The 21,146-nt window shown below is 28.7% G+C and overlaps 1 protein-coding gene across 2 annotated transcripts; it reads right to left on the reverse strand.

The window, feature by feature from the left end:
* Positions 1 to 20: 20 nt before the first annotated feature.
* On the reverse strand, positions 21 to 20,871 carry LOC145932502 (uncharacterized). Of its 2 annotated transcripts, XM_083031487.1 has the most exons (7): positions 20,851 to 20,871; positions 19,336 to 19,463; positions 15,687 to 16,178; positions 15,078 to 15,595; positions 10,031 to 10,571; positions 8,867 to 9,319; positions 21 to 4,448 (listed from the first exon to the last, which is right to left on the reverse strand). In XM_083031487.1, exons 2-7 carry the CDS (start codon positions 19,345 to 19,347, stop codon positions 4,269 to 4,271), a joined length of 2,196 nt encoding a protein of 731 aa, XP_082887613.1. In that variant the 5' UTR covers positions 19,348 to 19,463; positions 20,851 to 20,871; the 3' UTR covers positions 21 to 4,268. The 2 variants fall into 2 exon arrangements, with proteins under 2 accessions (XP_082887613.1, XP_082887614.1); XM_083031488.1 differs by lacking the exons at positions 19,336 to 19,463; positions 20,851 to 20,871 and adding an exon at positions 18,482 to 18,556.
* Positions 20,872 to 21,146: the final 275 nt, after the last annotated feature.

Genomic DNA, 21,146 nt, shown 5'->3' on the forward strand with positions numbered 1-21,146 from the left:
TTATGTATTGAGTTTTTTTATTCTATCTCCAGAATACATTATTAAAGTATTGTACAATAATTTTGGGACATCTTTTACATTATTTTATCATAAAAAAAAAAAATAAATTCGTACCCTTTGAGATTTAGAATTTGTAACTAAATGAATAGATTTCGTAGACTCTCTGGTTGCTTATTATTTATTATTAACTCTGCCACATCACATTTTCTTATTAATGTATGATTACTAGAATTAATATATACGAGCTTTTATTCAGAAGTGATTAACTTTACTTTTTGTAAATTTTTACATTTACCACATATAGCACTTTTTGTAAATTTTTTTTATATTACCACATAGCACTAATAATTATTTGTGCTATAATACAATACTAAAATTAAGTAATCTACAAAAAGTGTATCAACTTGGCTTCTGAGAGGCTTTTATATTTCACATATTCTTACTTTCAGAAAAAAAATTTAACAAATCTTTTCTTCTGAAAACACAATCAAATTGTACTCCTCATTTTACTTATATTTTTTTATATCATACATATACAAAAGCGCACGCTGGGCTATTTTAACACGATAATTGAGAAAACAACACGTTATTAAGCCTAATAGGCACCTGTAGTATTTTATCGACTATATATGTTTGACTATATGTATATTGTTCATTCTCTCTTTACATTCATCTGTTAATATTTAGCATTACAAATCAATAATAAAACACAATTTTTAGCTATAATTCATATGTACGCATAAATGAGTATATGAAAATATAAAATTCATAAAAAGTGAGCATCTGCTGGACTTGTACTGCTTTCTGCTACAAGAGACTTAAAAACATTTTCAAACAGAATCTCTGACATAGTGTACGCTTCGATTGTGATCATTAATGCTTCCTAGGTAGCAAGCGTAAGTCATTTAAACATTTAATGACATCAGTTTGCTACTTTTGGATTCGTGTAACATATTGGCACAATGGAGAGAGAAGGAGGGAGGGGAGAGAAAGAGATTAATGGTTCTTATTTAACATTAGCTTCCACACAACAATCACGTCTATGAAATACAGCATACTGGTTTGTACCTGCATGAATGCTAGATAGATCTACATGCACTGTGCAGGAAATAAATATAGTGTTTCTTGTGTAACTGTTTCTTTCTTAAGCAATTATATAGTTATAATAATACTACAGAAATTTTTCAATGATCTGTATTAGTCATCAGTAGTTGTGCTTTATTATTTATAGATATAATAACATTCGTCATTATTGTATTTTACTTCAAAACAATTAGATATTTTTAATTACATAGAAGTAGATGAATGGTATCAAACTGGATTTTGTAATTTGGCTCTTGAACATTTATAATAAATAAGTATAATACAGATTTTCTGGTCAAACGCATTTTGATCTACGGCCAGCTATACATTTTGTTTATCAATTGACGATTTTCATCTTTTTTAAAAAAAATCTACACATTGCGCACTATATTATTGATTACAAAATATCACAATTATAATACAATTATAATACAAGTTTTTTTAATCGTAAAATGAAAAATTTATTATATTTATAGTTTACGGCTATTTTATGTATAGACGCTCAGACTTTCAGTCTTTATAAAGTGTTCTTCATTGCCGACTTTTAAAAGCATGTAGCAAAGCCGTATCGTCAAAGATATAGATATGACCACTATAAATTTGTCAATATTTCATCCTAATTCAATGAAAAATTCAAGGCACATGAATATTTTTTTCATACAAGTGCGAATTGATGTGATTTATTTTATTTCAATCAACAATATAAAATAAAAGAGTATTCTTCTAACTTTTTGACATAGTGAAATCTAATTTCACTGATATTGTCAAAAGTTAAATACAAAAGGGACCCGGACCGAACCGGAACCAAAACCGATAACCGTTCCATAATCGTTTTTTTAGTAGAATCGAAACCGTAAACCGTATTGAAGTTCTATTAAATATATAACATCGGAACCATAACCGAACTGTTAAATTATTTTCGGTTTGCAGTTCTTTTTGATATTTTTTTCTATTTTTGCGCAATAGACGGAAATGTCATGATAACTGCCTCCTTGAAGTGCAGTACAATTAAAAATAAATTATTTTTTAAATGTTCTGAAATACATTATCGAAATAACGCTATAGCTGTAAGGTATGTTTTCCGTTATATATAATATAGATACATATATATATTTTCATGTATAATATGAAGTGTTGTTTATTTATATGTCATAAAAATTAATAATAATTTCTTAAAGTAACATAATTTAGAAATTAATTTAATTAGAAAAACGAAAAGTTAAAATTTTAAAAACCGGAACCGTAACCGAAAAAATCTCGTAATTTAAACGGTTTCGGTTTCCTTTATTTATCAAAAAACCGGAACAGTTATTAAATATTTTATTAAGGCTCCTGGGTGCTCACCGCGGCCATATTGGATTGTGACGTCAGAGGCGAGAAAGCACACGCTGAAAATTCTTAGATGCCATTTTTTAATGAAAAGATATTTCGATTAAATAGCACTTCAGATGGCTTTAGCACACTCTTAAAAACCCCCGAAAACTATCCTTTTCCCTTTATAATCAATCAACATCTGTAAAATGATCGAGATATCAGACTTTGACATGCGGAATGACTGCGCATGTGCAAAGACCAGACGGACTGGGCTTCATAATATTACATTTTACAGCGGTTGATTGATTATAAAGGGGAAAGGATAGTTTTCGGGGTTTTTTAAGAATGTGCTAAAGCCATCTGAAGTGCTGTTTCATCGAAATATTTTTTTATTTCGAAATGGCATCTAAGAAATTTTAGCGTGTGTTTTCTCGCCTCTGACGTCACGATTTCGACATGGGGGTACTTTCCGATTCACGCATGATGCGCATGAAGTGACAGAAAATCTATAGTTTATGTCACGCATATTATACATTTTCTGTCACTTCATGCTCATCATGCATGAATCGAAAAGTACCCCGGCAAGGAGCCAGGAGCCTTAAACCGTAACCGAAACCAAACCCTAATTTTGTTTCGGTTCGGATCCCTGGTTAAAACTACATCAGTGCCATAACTAGGACGATGCCGCCGATGCAAGCTTCTTAAAGGGAGTCAAGACGATAAAATAAAAAGAGTGAAAAACATGTAAAAAAATTTTGAATGTTTTTCAAAAATTTGTAAAAAAGATATATATAAGCGAAAGTATTTCAAAAATGACATATCAACACATTTTTTGAAATTCAAAATGTCGAAATTTTTTAAAATAAAAAATATATCACGGTAAACAAGGGTACAAAAATAAATACAGGGATTACCAAACAGATTCAGAACTTCAAAGATGAAAATTTCGAGAAATTCTTTTGTTACCTTATGAAATAAACTGATATTTTTCAATATTTAATGTTACTTTTTATTTATTTTCTTAAATATGATATTGTATAACTATGATATTGTTTATTTCACACTAAAAAATCATTATTTAGTTTAAGAATATTTAGGTATGAATATCAATTATAGCCATGTGCATGTTCCAAATATTCATACTTTTAAAAAATGATTAGTTATTATTTATTTTATTTTTTATTGGTAAAAAGTTATAATAATAATAAATATGATAATAAATAAAAATAAATATAATTAAAAAAATATATATTTACTTCCAACATTTAAACTTTTAGTTTAGAATTTCAGCTTTTTTTATTATAGGTATTTGTAAGATGGGAGAGTGTTAAGCTCGCACCGGGCAGACTAGTTACAGCACTGAATTGCATATAAAACTATATGTGGTCTACTTATTAAAACTAATAATTCCAATTTTAATCTTTTTTCGTTTAAAATTAAAAAATCTGGATTTAATAGTGCAATGATCTAATAATTTATCCATTTTTGGAAGGAATTTGTCTCAATCACAATATTGCAGCAATATGTTCACAGTTGTGATGAGAGTTTTTCAGCAAGACAACATAGATAGACACAATGTGATGCAATTGGCTATCAAATAGAAAATTTTTAAAATCCTAAAAATTGTTTTATCTGATAACGAATTGTGTGACATTGTATTTATATATGTGTTTCTTACTGAACAACTTTCAATGTGTTCACAGTTGTTTGTTCTGTTACTATGAAATTGGTTTATAATATAATATTGTAATGACGTGTATAATGACAAAAAGATTGATAAAGATGAGATCACAGATTAAAACCATTATCTTCGAAATTGTTTCAAAGACATGAAAAGAGTATACCAGCTCAAATTGTATGGATATTGTACACTAAGCTGGTAACAAATCGAAGTCGTCTGACACATGTACCATTGGAACATGAACATCTTCTATCTGAGGAGTTATTTTGGATTCACAGAGTCCCACTTCTTTCAATTTCCATTCCCAATGCATTTGCTGAACAGCGTGCAATGATTCTGCTTCGTTATGATGTCTCAGCAGCATACCTTCCTGAAATTAAATTGATTATAAATAGAAATATATTGAATAAAATACAAAATATATTGAATGAATACAATTTTATTACTGAATAAAATCAATTTTCCTGAATTTGCTATTGAAATTTTGATGAGACAAGGTTACAGTAACAAGGAGTCAATTGATTGAAAATTTTGATATGTAATTCTGTATGATTTCATCAAGAGACACGGTAGTGTCTCGCGCCTAGTTGAGGGCGTAGCCGACTCCCGCTTTAGCGAGGCACCGTGTATCTTAACGCGAATCGGACAGTTGAGTCTATTATAAATTTGGAATCCTCAATAACGGCTGAAGCAATCGAGTTTATACTAGTCTCAATCGATAGATTGAGTTCGAATTATATAATGAAAGTGTTTTTGTTTCTGCTCTACGTGATTTTTAAGCAGAGATATGATAATGCAAAGTTTAAATATGAAAAATTTCTTGTAAGAAACGTCATCATCATCATCGTTCACGCATACATAGTAGTATCGTGCTACACGTATTCACACGTATACAACACATGCATACACGTATATCACACGTACACAACACATGCAATAGATTGCATGTATTGGTAATGTCCAACTCTCACGTTTTACATTAGATGGCGTTAGTAGCGCTCCACGATATTGACAGCGTGAGGGGTTATGTTGATGACAGCGTGAGGGGTTATATGTAGTATACACATCTCGATATGTACACACGTAACATGTATGTGTCTTTTGATATTTATAATATATTATATTCTTTCATAATATAATATCTATTTTCATGTTACGCAATTATTTTTTCATAAGATTAACAATTATACACTAAGAATATTAACAATTATATTCTTATGAGAAATAATAGGATGATTGCGTAACAAGAAAATGATTGCGTAAGAAGAAAATAGATTATTATATTATTATGAAAAAAATATAATATATCACATAATATGTAGTATTATTACATATCACATGTATTTAGTAAGTATGTATTGCAAAATGTAAATCCTTTTATCTATCTATTTCTTTCTTGAATGCATATTTATATATTGATATTTGCAACTACTTTCTTGTTACGTTACCATTTTAAACCATTTCTTTCATAATAATAACTACTTTCTTGCTACACTTGCTACCACCCTACTATTTCTTTTATAAGTACATAATTATTGATATAAAATAAGGAAGAGCGAATAATTATTATTTTTACATTATTTATTATTATTAGTTTTTATTCGCTTCCTTATTTTACATCAATAATTATGTACTTATAAAAGAAATAGTAGGATGGTAGCAAGTGTATATATTAATACAATGATATTAGTAATGATTCTTTTGTGTGTTAAGCTACCATTTTATTATTTTTTTCATAAGAATAACTTAATTTTTTTCTTATTACGTTATCATCCTACTATTCCTTTCATAAAGATATAATTGTTGAAATAAATAAAAAAGTGAATCAAAATTAATAAATGATATAAAGAGATACTTATAAAGAATATGTATCTATATATATATTGATAGCTTATAGTATTCACATAGCACTGTTATGAGAGCTATTAAGATATCAAATATGTACATTTTTAAATTTTTATTTTAAATAATTTTTTATTATAGCTTATTTGGTTCCTTGTTTTATATTAATAATAATATATTTACGAAAAAAACTATTAGTATAATAACATAGCAAAAAAGTATTTACGAATATATAATAATAAATTTACTAAAGAATGTATATATGTATATATATATATGTGTATATATATTCGTAAATACTTTCTTGCTACGTTATCATACTAATATTTGTTTCTTTCATGAATATATAATTTATTTAATATAAAACAAGGAGGTAAATATAAGCTAATAATAAAAAATAATGTAAAATGAAAATATAAAAAATGTACATTTTTGATATCTCAATAATTCTCATAGCAGTGCTATGTGGGTACTATAAGCTATCAATATATATATATATAAATACATATTCTTTATAAGTAATCTCTTTACATTATTTATTAGTTTTTATTCACTTTTTTATTTTATATCAACAATTATATCTTTATGAAAGAAATAGTAGGATGATAGCGTAATAAGAAAAAAATATAGTTATTCTTATGAAAAAAATAATAAAATGGTAGCGTAACATTCAAAGAGTCATTACAAATATTATATTAATATATATATTATGAGAAAATAGCAAGCAATCTACATTTTGCATTACTACATACATGTGATAATCTATATATATGCTATACTAATTTCTTTCGTTATAATAACTTTCTTTTTACACTACCATCCTACTATTTCTTTCATAAGTACATAATTGTTAGTATAATTTTATATTAGCAAATATATATTTATGAAATAATTAATTGGATGATTGTAACAAGAAAGTAGTTATTATTATGAAAGAAATATAGGACATCACATATATGTAGTATCGCATATGTAGTATCACATATATATATATGGTATTTCTTTCATATTAAATATATATATATATATATATATTTGACGTGTATTGTTTTAATATAATGTTAAAATTTAAATAAGAAGTATATTAAATTAGCAACAACTAATAAATTAAAATTTTTAAAAATATTTTAAATAAAAATGGTTGTACAAGATAGTTATTTTTATCTATAGTAAGCAAAGAAGACCGTCGTATTTTGAAATATGACGGGGGTGGTGGCGGGTTCTTTGCTTATTTATTTAAAGATGTTATCATATACAAAAATGAATGATATAATCTCTAAAAACTCACCTTTAAAAAAAAGGTAAAAAAAGGCGCCTAGTTAAGGGCACGCCAGTAACAAAAATTATCCATTGCAAACCCATGTAGAATCCTATGAAAAATTAATCATTGCAAACCCATGTAGAATCCTATGCAAAATTAACCATTGCAAATCCATGTAGAATCGTACCCATTGCAAACCCATGTGGAATCCTATGAAAAATTAACCATTGCAAACCCATGTAGAATCCTATGAAAAATTAACCATTGCAAACCCATGTAGAATCGTATTAAAAATTATCCATTGTAAACCCATGTAGAATCGTACTACAAAAGTAATGATATAAAAAAAAAAATTGCGCCAAGTGAAAGTAGAAATTGTACCAGTGGAAAATTAAAGTTGCAAACATATAGAGTCGTATAATGAACCAGTAAAAATTTAAATTTGCAAACCCCCCCCCCCCCATGTAGAATCGTACCATAAAAAACTTATCTTTTTAAAAAAAAGATAAACAAGATGCCAAGTCCATGCGCCATGTGAAAAAGTGTTACACAAAAAAGTATTTTTAAATAAAAAAATCTGTCAATTGACAAAAATTTATGCTCTAAAATTAATATCTCTACAAAAAGTAATGTCCAAAAATTGCGCGAATAAATAAACATTTTTACAAAAAATTAAAATTTAAAAACTTATGCAAATTTAAAATTAATATAAAATAAAAAGAAATAAAAAAATTTTAGTTAAAAAACTTGGCGCGCTGCTAAGTTTCAAAATTACAATGCACCTTAAAGTTACATTAATTAATTTAACTACAAAATATATTTTAACTGCAATAAGTTTTAAAGTAACAATTTAATTTTAATATCACTAGGATATTATTTAGCAGCGCGCCAAGTTTTTTTAACTAAAATTTTTTTATTTCTTTTTATTTTATATTAATTTTAAATTTGCATAAGTTTTTAAATTTTAATTTTTTGTAAAAATGTTTATTTATTCGCGCAATTTTTGGACATTACTTTTTGTAGAGATATTAATTTTAGAACATAAATTTTTGTCAATTGACAGATTTTTTTATTTAAAAGTACTTTTTTGTGTAACACTTTTTCACATGGCGCATGGACTTGGCATCTTGTTTATCTTTTTTTTAAAAAGATAAGTTTTTTATGGTACGATTCTACATGGGGGGGGGGGGGGTTTGCAAATTTAAATTTTTACTGGTTCATTATACGACTCTATATGTTTGCAACTTTAATTTTCCACTGGTACAATTTCTACTTTCACTTGGCGCAATTTTTTTTTTTGATATCATTACTTTTGTAGTACGATTCTACATGGGTTTACAATGAATAATTTTTAATACGATTCTACATGGGTTTGCAATGGTTAATTTTTCATAGGATTCTACATGGGTTTGCAATGGTTAATTTTTCATAGGATTCCACATGGGTTTGCAATGGTTAATTTTGCATAGGATTCTACATGGGTTTGCAATGATTAATTTTTCATAGGATTCTACATGGGTTTGCAATGGGTAATTTTTGTTACTGGCGTGCCCTTAACTAGGCGCCTTTTTTTACCTTTTTTTAAAGGTTATAATTTCCGTAAAATATTTCCACGAGAGAGAGAGAGAGAGAGAGAGAGAGAGAGAGAGAGAGAGAGAGAGAGAGAGAGAATGTAATGTCTTTACCTTAATTTTTTCCCATTTGTCATCGACATCTTGAAGCCAACTTAAGAACAATCTACCATTGTATCTACTTCTTGCATTTCTATCTTTCTCTTCTTGTTCAGGAGTAATGACGTTATAAACCTCTTCGTCTTTAAGAATTGTGCAAACAGAAAAGGGAAGAGACTGATTAGCGAGCGCTCTAGCAGCTCTACCGTGAACTCTAAGGATTTCTTGCTCCACCGACAGAACTAATTTCTCTTTTTCAACCACATGTTGCATTCTGAGACGATATCGCTCCTTTTCTTGTTCAATGTACAAATCCTTCATAGCTCCGTGTAAACCGGCTGGTGGGTTAACATTTGGTTCTTTTGCATTACTAGCTAATACATATGTACAGCGATTCATCAAGTAATCCTTAAAACCTTGAGGAGGTTTTGGTTGAACGGGAAATAAGCTTTTTCGTCTTCTCTCAATCTGCAAAAGATATTAAAAATTTGTGTATTATTGAACTTTATATTTCTTTTATACAGTATCAAGACTGAGTATAGTTTATATTTTTCCTTTTTCTTTATAGTTTACATTTTAATAGTTTGATACATACATATATGCAAAAGAAAATGTCGTATCGTGTCGTCCAATTAGAATGAAAAATTGAGTAAGACAAATCATGTACATGACATTGTCATTATGCATAATAAAGTAGCAAATATGTAGAAATGGAAGAAGAATAAAAAGAAAGAAATTAAATTTATTTAGAAAGTTTAGCTATTCCAGAATAAAAAATATAAAAGTTTAATTGTTTCTTTAAGCCAATATAAATACAAATAGTTATAAATAATGAAGTAAATAATTATAACAAGGCGTAAAGATGGAATCATATTGAGTAGCTCGATAAAAGTTTAAAAATTTTTTTAAATCTTTAATATTTAAAATTAAAATAATAAAACTAATATTTTTAATATTAATAATTAATATTATAATTATTAAATATTAAAATTAATATTTAATATATTAAATATAATATATTTAATGTATAATATTTAATATAATATTATAATGTATAATATATAATATATAAATATGTTTATATTTAATATATTATATGTATATAAAAATTATATACTAAATAATATTTAGTTTCAAATAAATATTTAAAATTTATATTTAATATTATTTTAATATTACCTGTTTTCTAATATTAAGAAATAATTGATAACAATTAGTGATTGGTTGATCGTGCGGATGAATTTCTGGTCCTGTATTAATGGCTTCAGCCGCTTCGCTGGCAGCAACTGTAGCCGTAGCTTGTTGTGCTTCTTTGTTAGGTTTCATTTTTCTTTTCCTGGGATGAAGTTCTACAGGTGGCGCTGGTGTACCAACATTAGACATCGTAGAGGAGGTAGTCACAGAGATACTCTCCAAATTTTCTGTACCATTATCCTTTTGATTTTTTCCGGAAACATCTATATTTTTATCCAACTTTTCCACGGTTGTGTTAGACTTCGGGATGGTCCCTGCATTTGTCGATTCTGACGAAGTAGCCTTATTAACATCGGATCCGATTATTTCAGGCGTCGGCGAGTGATGTCTTTGTTGCGGTGAGGAATTATTCGAACGATCCATGGAAGTATTAATTGGCAATGGCGACGAGTTGGAATAATTTCCGTTACCTGACGAAGGAGTGATTTCTTTCGATGTTGTGGAACCGTTATTACCATTACCTGTTCTGTAATAATAGTATGATTGTGAGAATTGTTAAATAAGTGATCTTACAATTATAACTTATTATTTTTTAATATATTGTTGATTATATACATATTTGTTCTTTCTCTGTTCTCTCTATGTATAATATATTTCCTGATCCATAATATTAATAGCATAAAAGTTGCATATAATAAATAACATAGTGCGAGACACAAAATTTGCTCCGAAGTGCGATATAGTACGTTTCCCGAAGATTTTTTCGTGCTGAACACGATGCCGTTGTCAGAATTTACCTAGCACGTCAGGATTTTGAGTAAAATTGAAATGAAGAGTCAAAAATGGCGTTTTTGGCCATATTTAACATTTTTTTGCGGCAAAAAGAAAACTGATTTCTAAATAAACTCAAGCATCTGAAAGTATAATTCAAGAGCTTTCAAATAAATTTTGGTTCATGATCTTTTTTCCATCAAGTTATGATTATTTGAATTTTAGCCATTTTGTATAATTTACAAGAAAAGTAAATACATACTTATATGTATATAGCAGCAAATAAAGAAGTAATTGTAATGTAGATTTACTTGGAAAGAAAGAAAGAAGGCAATTTGATTCTGGTACAAAAAATGTAATGAAACATCCTGGTTGATCCAAAAAAGTTATTTTATTACTTCTGTATATTAAAAGTTAAGTCTAATGTCCAATTTTGTGAAAACATATTGGATTTTAAACGGTACAGGTATTAAATATATAAACGTATTTCAAAAATTGAGCATTGCAAAAAATGAAGTAAGCATATTTGCAAGCAAGTGTATTTGCCTCTCTTGTACATAGATTAGTCAAAATCCTGACGTGTTAGGCAAATTTTGACAACGTTCTGCGCGAAAAAAATCTTCAGGAAACGTATTATCGCACTTCGGAGAGAAAGAAAAAGTGATTTTTTGTCCCACTGTGTAATAAAGGATAAGTTTTATATTATTAAAATAAATATGTGAAAATTTTGCAGTACATATTTATAAATAACTTTATAAATAAATATATTTACTATTTGAAAATTATAACACATATAATAAGTATTTTACTAAAGTATTTTAATAAATCATTTTATTTTTTGGAATTAAAAAAGTAATATTATATATATATAGTGTAGATAGTGTAACTATGTCTAGTAATTATGCACATTGTACTCGTTTTATTTTTTTTTGATAGACCAAATTTATATCGAATTTAACATCTAACTGTTATTATAAGTAAAATCGAAGCAATATATATTGTATATATTGATTTGCCTTATATTCTTCAAACAATATTATAAAGTTTTAATGTATTATTTGGAACATATTATACAAAGCATTTTATATGAGACAATAAAAATGTGTTTCGAGAAGAAGACAATATAAAATATATATTACAACAACAAAAAATATTTTATATCCTGTATTTTAATTAAATGTTTAGAATAATAGCAGTTTTTGAAATAACAAAAGTTATAGATTCAAAACAAAATTAAAAAGAAAAGCTGTCGTCAATAAATCAATTAAATGTTAACTAATATAATATATATATAGGCATTAAAGAGATAAGGCGGGCGGAGGAGCGCAATTAAATGATCATGAATAGGGCAAAAAACACTATATAATGCGATACAAAATGATCGTGAACTAATTGCAATTATTAAAATACAAAAAGCAAAAACGTACGTTTCGGTCCGTTTTTTGGACCATCTTCAACGTGTATAAAGGTATATAAAACTATAAATTAGATATTACGTATAACGGTATATGGTATTAGTGATTATTAAAGACAATGTAGATAAAAAAGAGAGATGTACGTCACGGAATAAAAATACGGATATAATAAAATACGGAAAATAAATGACTTACAGATAGAATGCAGGTATATAATGAGAGAGGCACACGCTTGGAAGTCACTTGATAAAAAATATATTCGCTGTATATAAGAAAGTAGAAATTGGCCGTCAAACACACGTGCAAGTCATAATAATAACATCAGTTAACGTATAATTATCAAGACTAAAATGTCGTAAGAACAAAATTTTTGCTGATGTGTAAATAAATAATAATATAACATATGACATTAAATCGTAGTAAGTCTATCGATAATACTAACATACATATAATGTAAACAATCCGTGTCAGTCTGCAAATTCAAACTGTTTATCTTTTTATGTTGATTATTTCCGAAATGAGTCGTTTATTTAAATTAGGTTTTCTATCTAAAATCTCCACGTCATCCCAGTTAAAATCATGATTAAAAGAAAGTCTATGGTCAGTGATAACCGAATTATTCGTAGTATTACGCCTATGACTGCACAGTGCCGTAACTAGCTTTTTATATGCCCTGGGCAAGGTTTTATTTTTGAACCCCTTAATTTTTTTGAGAGAAAAATAATAATAAAGCAAAAATGATATAACAATTGTTTATAAATAATTTTTGTGTACACACAAGAAATAAGATAAGAAATTAAAAATTTACAAATATTATTATATTTGAACAATTTTTTGTTCAGTTTTATTTCAAGGCCCCCTCTTCGTTCTGGGCCCTGAGCTTGTGCCCCTGTTGCCCTTGCCTAGTTACGGCACTGTGACTGCATGCGGTGCTCCGAAATTTTTGTTTGTAATTGCCTGCCTGTTTGACCTAAATATGCGACGTCGCAATCTTTGCAATTAATGTTATAAACTGCATTATTACAAGCTGTAGTTGATCTTTATGCATTTCAATAAAGCACCGCAGTTTATTAAGTACTATAATAACAATGTTTTTAAACTAATCCGAGATTCTTTGCCCTACTTATTTTCATTTTGCTTTTCTATACTATTTTTTGCCCTACTCATGATTACTTGCGCTCCTCCGCCCGTGCTAGCTCTTTAATGCCTATATTATAGTTAACATTTAATTGAGTTATAGATTCATTGCTATATGAGTTGGATAAGTTCTATAAAATGTAATTCTCTTTGAATAACACTTCTAATAACGCGACCCAATAAATAAATTTTAACAAATCGTTAATTAAAACAATCTTCACTTTATTGGTTCAATTTGAAAACTCTACAGCTTTATTATGTTGCTGCGTTTGAATGCAGTCGTTTCTCTGAAACGCACTCTTACGACAGAATTGCAGAAAAATTGCGAGAAAATTATGAAGATGGCTTAGAAAATAATAAAATACTTGCAATAGTAATCAACAAATTTCTCTAAAGCATGTAGAGAATTTTCAACTTCCAAACTGTTTGATTAACAGTCCAATAATCTAATCCAATTTTGATTTATAGACGATAATCAATTATATTAACTATTTAGGCCCTATATGCACAATAGAGAAAATATTAGAAATAAATATTAAATATTAGAAATAAGAATTATTTTAAAATAATAAAATCGAAAAAACTCTGATATAAAAATACAAATTCGAGTATAAAGGATTAGTAAGGGCTAATAAACTAGTAAGAGTCCTTTATACCTGAATTTGTATTTTTATATCAGAGTTTTTCCGATTTTATTATTTTAAAATAATTCTTATTCCTAATATTTAATATTTATTCCTAATATTTTTTCTATTGTGCGCAGGGCCTTATAGAATGTAAAAATGAAAATAAAACTATATTAACTATAATAACTATATTATAAGACAATACATCGATTACTTTTATCATGATATCATCACATTAAGGCTCCTTGTTCCTCGCCACGACCATGTTGAATTATGACGTCAGAAAAACGAGAAAATACACACTGAAAATTTTTGCGTGCCATTTTTAGATAAAAAGATATTTTGATGAAACATATACAACTTTAGATGCCTTCAGCACACTTTTAAAATAGTCCGAAAACTATCCTTTTCCCTTCATAACCAATTAACAGCTGTAAAATGACTGTAATCTGGTCTTTGCACATGCGCTGTCATTCCGCATGACAACGTCTGATGTTTCAATTATTTTACGGTTATTGATTGACTGTCAAGGGAAAAAAATAGTTTTCGGACAATTTTAAAAGTGTGCTAAAACCATCTAAAGTTGTGTTTCATCAAAATATCTTTTTATCTAAAATGGCACGCAAAAATTTTCAGCGTGTATTTTCTCGCTTCTGACGTCATAATCCAACATGGTCGCGGCGAGGACCAAGGAGCCTTAAACATTTTTGTAAATGAAACTAGTATTAAGAGAATAAGTTTCTCATTCATTTATTTAATTTTATTCTTCTTGCAAACAATGATCCAGAATCTGATCATAACATATATGATGATTACACTCAGAAAAAGTACGTGAATGATACTGCAATCTTGCTATAAAAAAATATATATCTATTTAAAAAACCAAAGATTATCTTCAAATCTCCGAAAAAATTTCATTTCATCTATTATAACATATAATACTCTTTAAAACCATGCAATTTTAGTTTAACTCATTTTTCTTTACAGTTAAAATTGACTGTACATCAAAGTAATAATTTCGAATCAAAAGCTTTATCTTGTATATTTGAGTAAGTTAGAACAATAATACAGCTCTTTCTTTACCTGTGTGAACTTCTCAATACTCTTTGATGATGCGTTGATCTTTCTTCTCCGTGTAAAGTTGCAGCAAAGTCCTTCTTATCTTCCCCTTTCGTATTAGTAGTACTTTCCGTAGGACTAGTTGTACCGCTAGCCGACTGATTTTGGTCTTTATCAGTTGAATCGTTGCTGTTCGAACTAGCAACTACATAGGGTAATTGATGACTTCTATTCGCAATATTTTTACCGTTTCTATTGCCTTGCTCTTGCTCCGATGCCGTACTTTGTGGGATAACTATCTTCAGAGGCGGTACTTTAGGAGCAATATTAGAATCGGAGCACTTTGATCGATCCTCTTCGCCATCGGATTCAAGAGCTGGGATACCAGTTTTCGCGCTTGTTGAACTAGAAGTATTCGAAGGTTTTGGGCTACTGGCCATTGAGGAAGTACTAGGACTCTTTCTGTCTGCGTTGATAGAACTCGTATTTTGACTTCCTTTACTGGATGTTACCCCAGATCCTTGTTTAGCTGATTTAACACACTGCAAGCAATTATATAATTATTATCATAATATATATATGTGTAATATATCGCTACTAGAGAATATGCAACCAAATAATATCAATTCTTACCTTTTCTCCACCACCAACAGCATTTCTATTGATATTCTGCCTTCCTAATGTGTTATTCTTCGCGGTCTCCTTCGTGTTCTCGGAATCTTTTCGCTTCTTCCGACGAACCTCCTCATCTTGCTCCTCCGCATTGTCACCCTCGAAGTTACGCTTCGGTGTTGGCGACATCGAAGCGGTCGAGACTTCGTCGGAGGTCAATGGTGTCGTTATTGCTTCATTTATAGATATCGACGAACTACTGGCATTATTATCACCACCGTGATTATTTTGGCCATTCGAAGATTTACCGCCTTCCTTATCTTTGTCCGGATTAGGATTCGGAGATGAGCTTGCGCCTCTCACCGGTGTCGGCTCTTTCGAGCTCTTAAACTCGTATATGTCACCGCTATCGGTAGATGATGCATTGCCGGATGTACTAGTACCTGAAGCTGCATTTGTGCTTACCGACGTATTGGCTGGTGTCTTCGACGAAGTCTCCATGGAGCCTTGACTCTATTTATTAATAAAAATATTTGTATTAAAAATAGAATAGAAAAAGAAAAAATATGCGCAAGTATGTCGAATTTTAAATGTGTCATTTGAATCTATTGCTTTCTCAACGAATATTTTTTTTATAAAATTTTTAATTTTTAATATTAAGTAAAAAGCTCCTGGCTCCTCAACCATGTCGTTGGAATTGTGACGTCAGAGGCGAAAAAACACATGCTAAAAAAAACTATCCTTTTCTCTTTATATCAATCAACAACTGTAAAATGAGATCCAATCCGTCTAGTCTTTGCACATGTGCAGTCATTCCGCATGACAAAGTCTGATATCACGATCATTTTACGAATGCTGATTGACTGTTAAGAGAAAAAATAGTGTTTTTTTTTTTAGAGATATTTTAAGTGTGCTAAAGCCATCTGAAGTAGTGTTTCATTGAAATATCTTTTCATTTAAAAATGGCATCTAAAAATTTTCAGCGTGTGCTTTCTCGCCTCTAACGTCACAATTTAATAACATGGCCGCAGCAAAGATCCAGGAACCTTAAATAAATTTCAGATTAAGATTACTTAATATAACATCCACTTTATATTATAAATATGAATATTCCCAGCGAGAAATGATTAGTCGAATCAACGTCAATTCGACATTGATTCGATCATATCGACGTCGATTCGACAATCATTTCTCTCACTGGGTTATACATGATTATATAAGATTATGAAATAAATTATATATATTATGAATTATATTATGAAAAATATAATTTGTTTATGTATATTTTTATCTTTAAAGATAATTCTATAAAAAAGAATTTAATTATTTATTATTCTTATTAGAATTTATTGAGGTATTATTTTTATTAGAATAATATCTCAATATCTTTACTATAAGAAGAATCGATTCTATATGTTTAATTGAAAGTAATTAATGGTTTTCATTTTCATTTTGATATACACCTATGTTTATTTTATATACATATAGAATGTAATCCTGACTCAATTATAATTATATGACGTTTGCTTTGGTTTTTGAGATATAACTTTGAAATATTGTGTTTTTATCTAACCAGCATAATAAATTTAATATAATAAAAATGTTTATAATAGAAAAATAATGTTCATTAAATTACTAATTACACTCGTCAAAAAAATTATTGCAACACGTAATTAATATCAAAATTTAGCATAAATTCAAATAAGCGTATCTCCGCGGAAAATTGTCGTATTTCAAAAAATTTTTTTTTGTTTTAAAGGGTAAAGTCTCTACTTTAAGGAACTTTCGTTCAATTTTGATTTTATTTTCTCCCCCTTTCTCCATCCCTTTAAAAGGAGGGAAGTGTTATTTTTTTCAAAAAATTGCATAGTTTGACGAACTCTACGGAGTGTACTAAATTTTTTTCGCAAATATCATCATAACTATCGTAAAATATGGACTTTTCTCTACAAATTAAAAAAAAAATTGAATACCGTACGATTTTTTTTCCCGAAGTTACGGCGTATCAAAGTTACCTATGCATTTTTGCCTACATATTCAATTACCGCCAACATTAGCATTATCCGATGGGCACTACGGGGAAGTTGCTGGTCGGATTTTGCCCATCGTGTGTGTGTGTGTGTGTTGGGGCAGGGATATATGTTCGTATTTAAAATTGTGTATTTCTGCCTTGTCTTCGGATGACCTCTTGCAGGCGCTTACGCATATTAATAGAGAAAGGGGGAGAGAATAAAATTAAAATCGAACGAAAGTTCCTTAAAGTAGAGACTTTACCCTTTAAAACAAAAAAAAAATTTTTGAAATACGATAATTTTTCGCGGAGATACGCTTATTTGAATTTATGCTAAATTTTGATATTAATTACGTGTTGCTAGAATTTTTTTGACCAGTGTATAAACATAAAATATTTATCAAAGATAAGACATAAATGCGTGGAAAGACTTATTAATTCTTCTTTTATTAATTTTTCTTTTAATCTAATCTCAAAGAGAATTAAATAAAGTTAGAAAGTTTGTTGATGTAAGAATACATACATGAATAGAAGTAAAGTCTGTGTCCACTTTTTATTTTTAATAAATATTTGAATAAATATACATATATAACCGCTATAAATAATTAACACATTTTTTATTATTATTAAATTATTTATCCAATATTTTCCAAGTTTCACAGAAAATAGCACGCTATTTTTTATTTTAAACTTTCACAACCAAATAAAAAAGACAAATATTTAATTTTTCTAAAAGCATAAATATGTAAACAATAATAATTTTGTTTTTTAAATTAATATGTACGTATAATGTACATGTACTTACACACTACATAATAACTATACTGATGGAACAAAATCATAATCTGAACTGCTAGTCCGATTCACAACGATAGATGCTTTTATAATGATGCGTACATATATATAGTTACATACGTTGCATGCAGTTATAAATAAAATTATGTTGATATTGCATTAATGTCATCTCATACATTCTAAGATTGCGTAAGCGCATTGGTTTATTCATTGGTTTATTCATTGCGTTGTATCATTCTATCTATTAATCTATTAGACATCTTGTTAGAGACTTTTTGGCGGCTACTTTAATTTTAATGCGTAAAAATATGTTATTATGCTATATCTCGACACTATAAAATCTACAAATTTTAAGAAATAAACCAAATGAAAGCTGACAGGCAAGTTGAAATTTTGAAACAATTTTGAAATTATACAACTTTAACAAAAAAAGTAAGATATATCAATTCTAACTAATAATTACACGTTTTAAATCACAAAACGATAAAATCATGAGAGCAATAATTTTTTTAGAAACTAAAATCACTACATAGTTTAACACGGACTCCAATAAAGCTATATATTATCCGGTAAAGAAATCGCTAAAATTCAAATTCTAAAATTTCAAGTCGACCTTCTCACAGATACTCTTAGAATACCTAAACAAAAACTCATATTTTTCCAACAAAATGTCACGGAATCCAAACAGTAAATATAAAACAGTGTAAAATTAATTTAAAAAAAATAAAAATAAAAGGATACAAGCATATATGAATATTTCAAGATTGCATTATAATCTCTCTTCAGAAATTAATTTTTCTTAATATTCTCCATTGTGATAGAATCAATTTATATAATCGTCGGTGTATTATTATACATATATACCTGTGTGCTCATGTTGCCCTGACGGGAATTTGATGCCCCTTTTTTTTCATCCCTCGCTCCTCGTACCTGGTTAAGTCGAAGCGTCACCTTCGGCGAGCTTCCAGACTGCCCAGTTCCCGATCTATCGACTGCAGAGAAAACAAAATCGTTAATTAATTGCAAAGAAATAATGATATGCCAAAAATGTCGCGAGTTTTTATGAAAATAATATATTTTTACAATAATGGAAAATGGAAATAGAAAAAAAAGGAAAATGGAAATAGGAAAAAAAGAGGGAGATATAGATGCGAGGGAAAGGGAAAAAAGAACCAAAAAATAATTCAAGAGCAATCACAATCATTCAGGAGAAAACTGTTATGTTAATCTAATATAAGAAACATCAGAAAATGAGTTTCTTGAGAAAGAATTTAAATATAGATAGACTATCAAATATTTAATCAGTATTTATTTTATCAGTATGTTCTAATCAGCATCTTCTTAAAGATTAAAAGACGAATTCAGGATATACATGTATGTTGAAGCAAAATACGATATAATTGAAATCATGATAATCCTCGCATATGTGCTTGCAGTTTCAAGTTCATTTAAATATATATATATATATATATATATATATATATATATTAGCATCCGAGAAATAGAATATCAATCAAGCATATTATAAGTTCAACAGCACACAAAATTTGAAGATCATAGCAATACTATTTTTATTTTATATTTATTATTTGGTTCCTATTCATTTATACATCTGCATAAACGAATATGTACACACACGCACGCACGCATACACGCACACAGAGGGTGTCCCGTTTTAATTTCCACAGGCAAATATCTCGAAAAACATGGAAGATACGAAAATACGTTTCAAACAAAAGTAATCTTATTTTACCTTAATACTTTATGTACAGAATAATAAGATTAATCAATTGGTGTAAAGAAAACACATAGTTTCTTTAAAAAAAATGATATTGTATCACACGTTAAGCTAAAGATGGTCCAAAAGACGGCCCAAAGAAAGGACCGAAACGTTCTAAAGAAATAAAGAATAAGTATAAAAAATTTTGCATTTTATTTCCGACGCATCGGCTAATTAGCTTATTCCTTTAATCCTTTATTTGAATATAGTAGAGCCTTATCTCCATCATAATTTTAAAAAAAGTATTATAATTTGCAACAATTTTTTCATAAAAGTATTAAGGTAAGATGACCGAAAACTGAATATTTTACATGATATTTTTAAGATTATATATATATATACATATATATGTATATTATATACAGGGTGTCTCTAAAGTCTGACCCAGGCTCTTTATCTCGGAAACGGCTTTAGATATGGAAAAATGTTTCAGATAAGAGTTGTAGGACTTGAAGGGGGACAGATGATGAAAATATGGACTTGATCTTGAGTGACCTAGTGAAGGTCAGGTGAAGGTCATCGATGTTTTCTTAAATGGAACCCCCTATTTTTTATTGCACATTCTTGTAACTCTTGTCGAGACGTTTTCAAAACACTACCTATGTGGGTCTTTTGCACAAGCCGTTCCCAAGATATGAAGCTTCAAAGTTGACATATCATCGGCATTCGCATTATCTGATGTACATACACCGCGGGGAGGTTGTTATTCAGTCAAATTTGTACATCAAGTGGCCCTAAAAAGAGCAGACTTTGTATGTGTATGTGTGCTTCTTTAATAAAACTTTTCTCTAATTATTTTTCTTTTAGTTATTTTAATCATTAAAAAAAACTTACCTTTTTAAAAAAAGGTAAAAAAGGGCGCCAAGTCCACACGCCATGTGAAAAAGTGTTACAC

The sequence above is a fragment of the Prenolepis imparis genome, unplaced genomic scaffold (assembly GCF_030444845.1).
Source record: "Prenolepis imparis isolate NDT839.2.m4 unplaced genomic scaffold, iyPreImpa1.0 SCAF_2, whole genome shotgun sequence".
Classification (NCBI taxonomy): domain Eukaryota; kingdom Metazoa; phylum Arthropoda; class Insecta; order Hymenoptera; family Formicidae; genus Prenolepis; species Prenolepis imparis.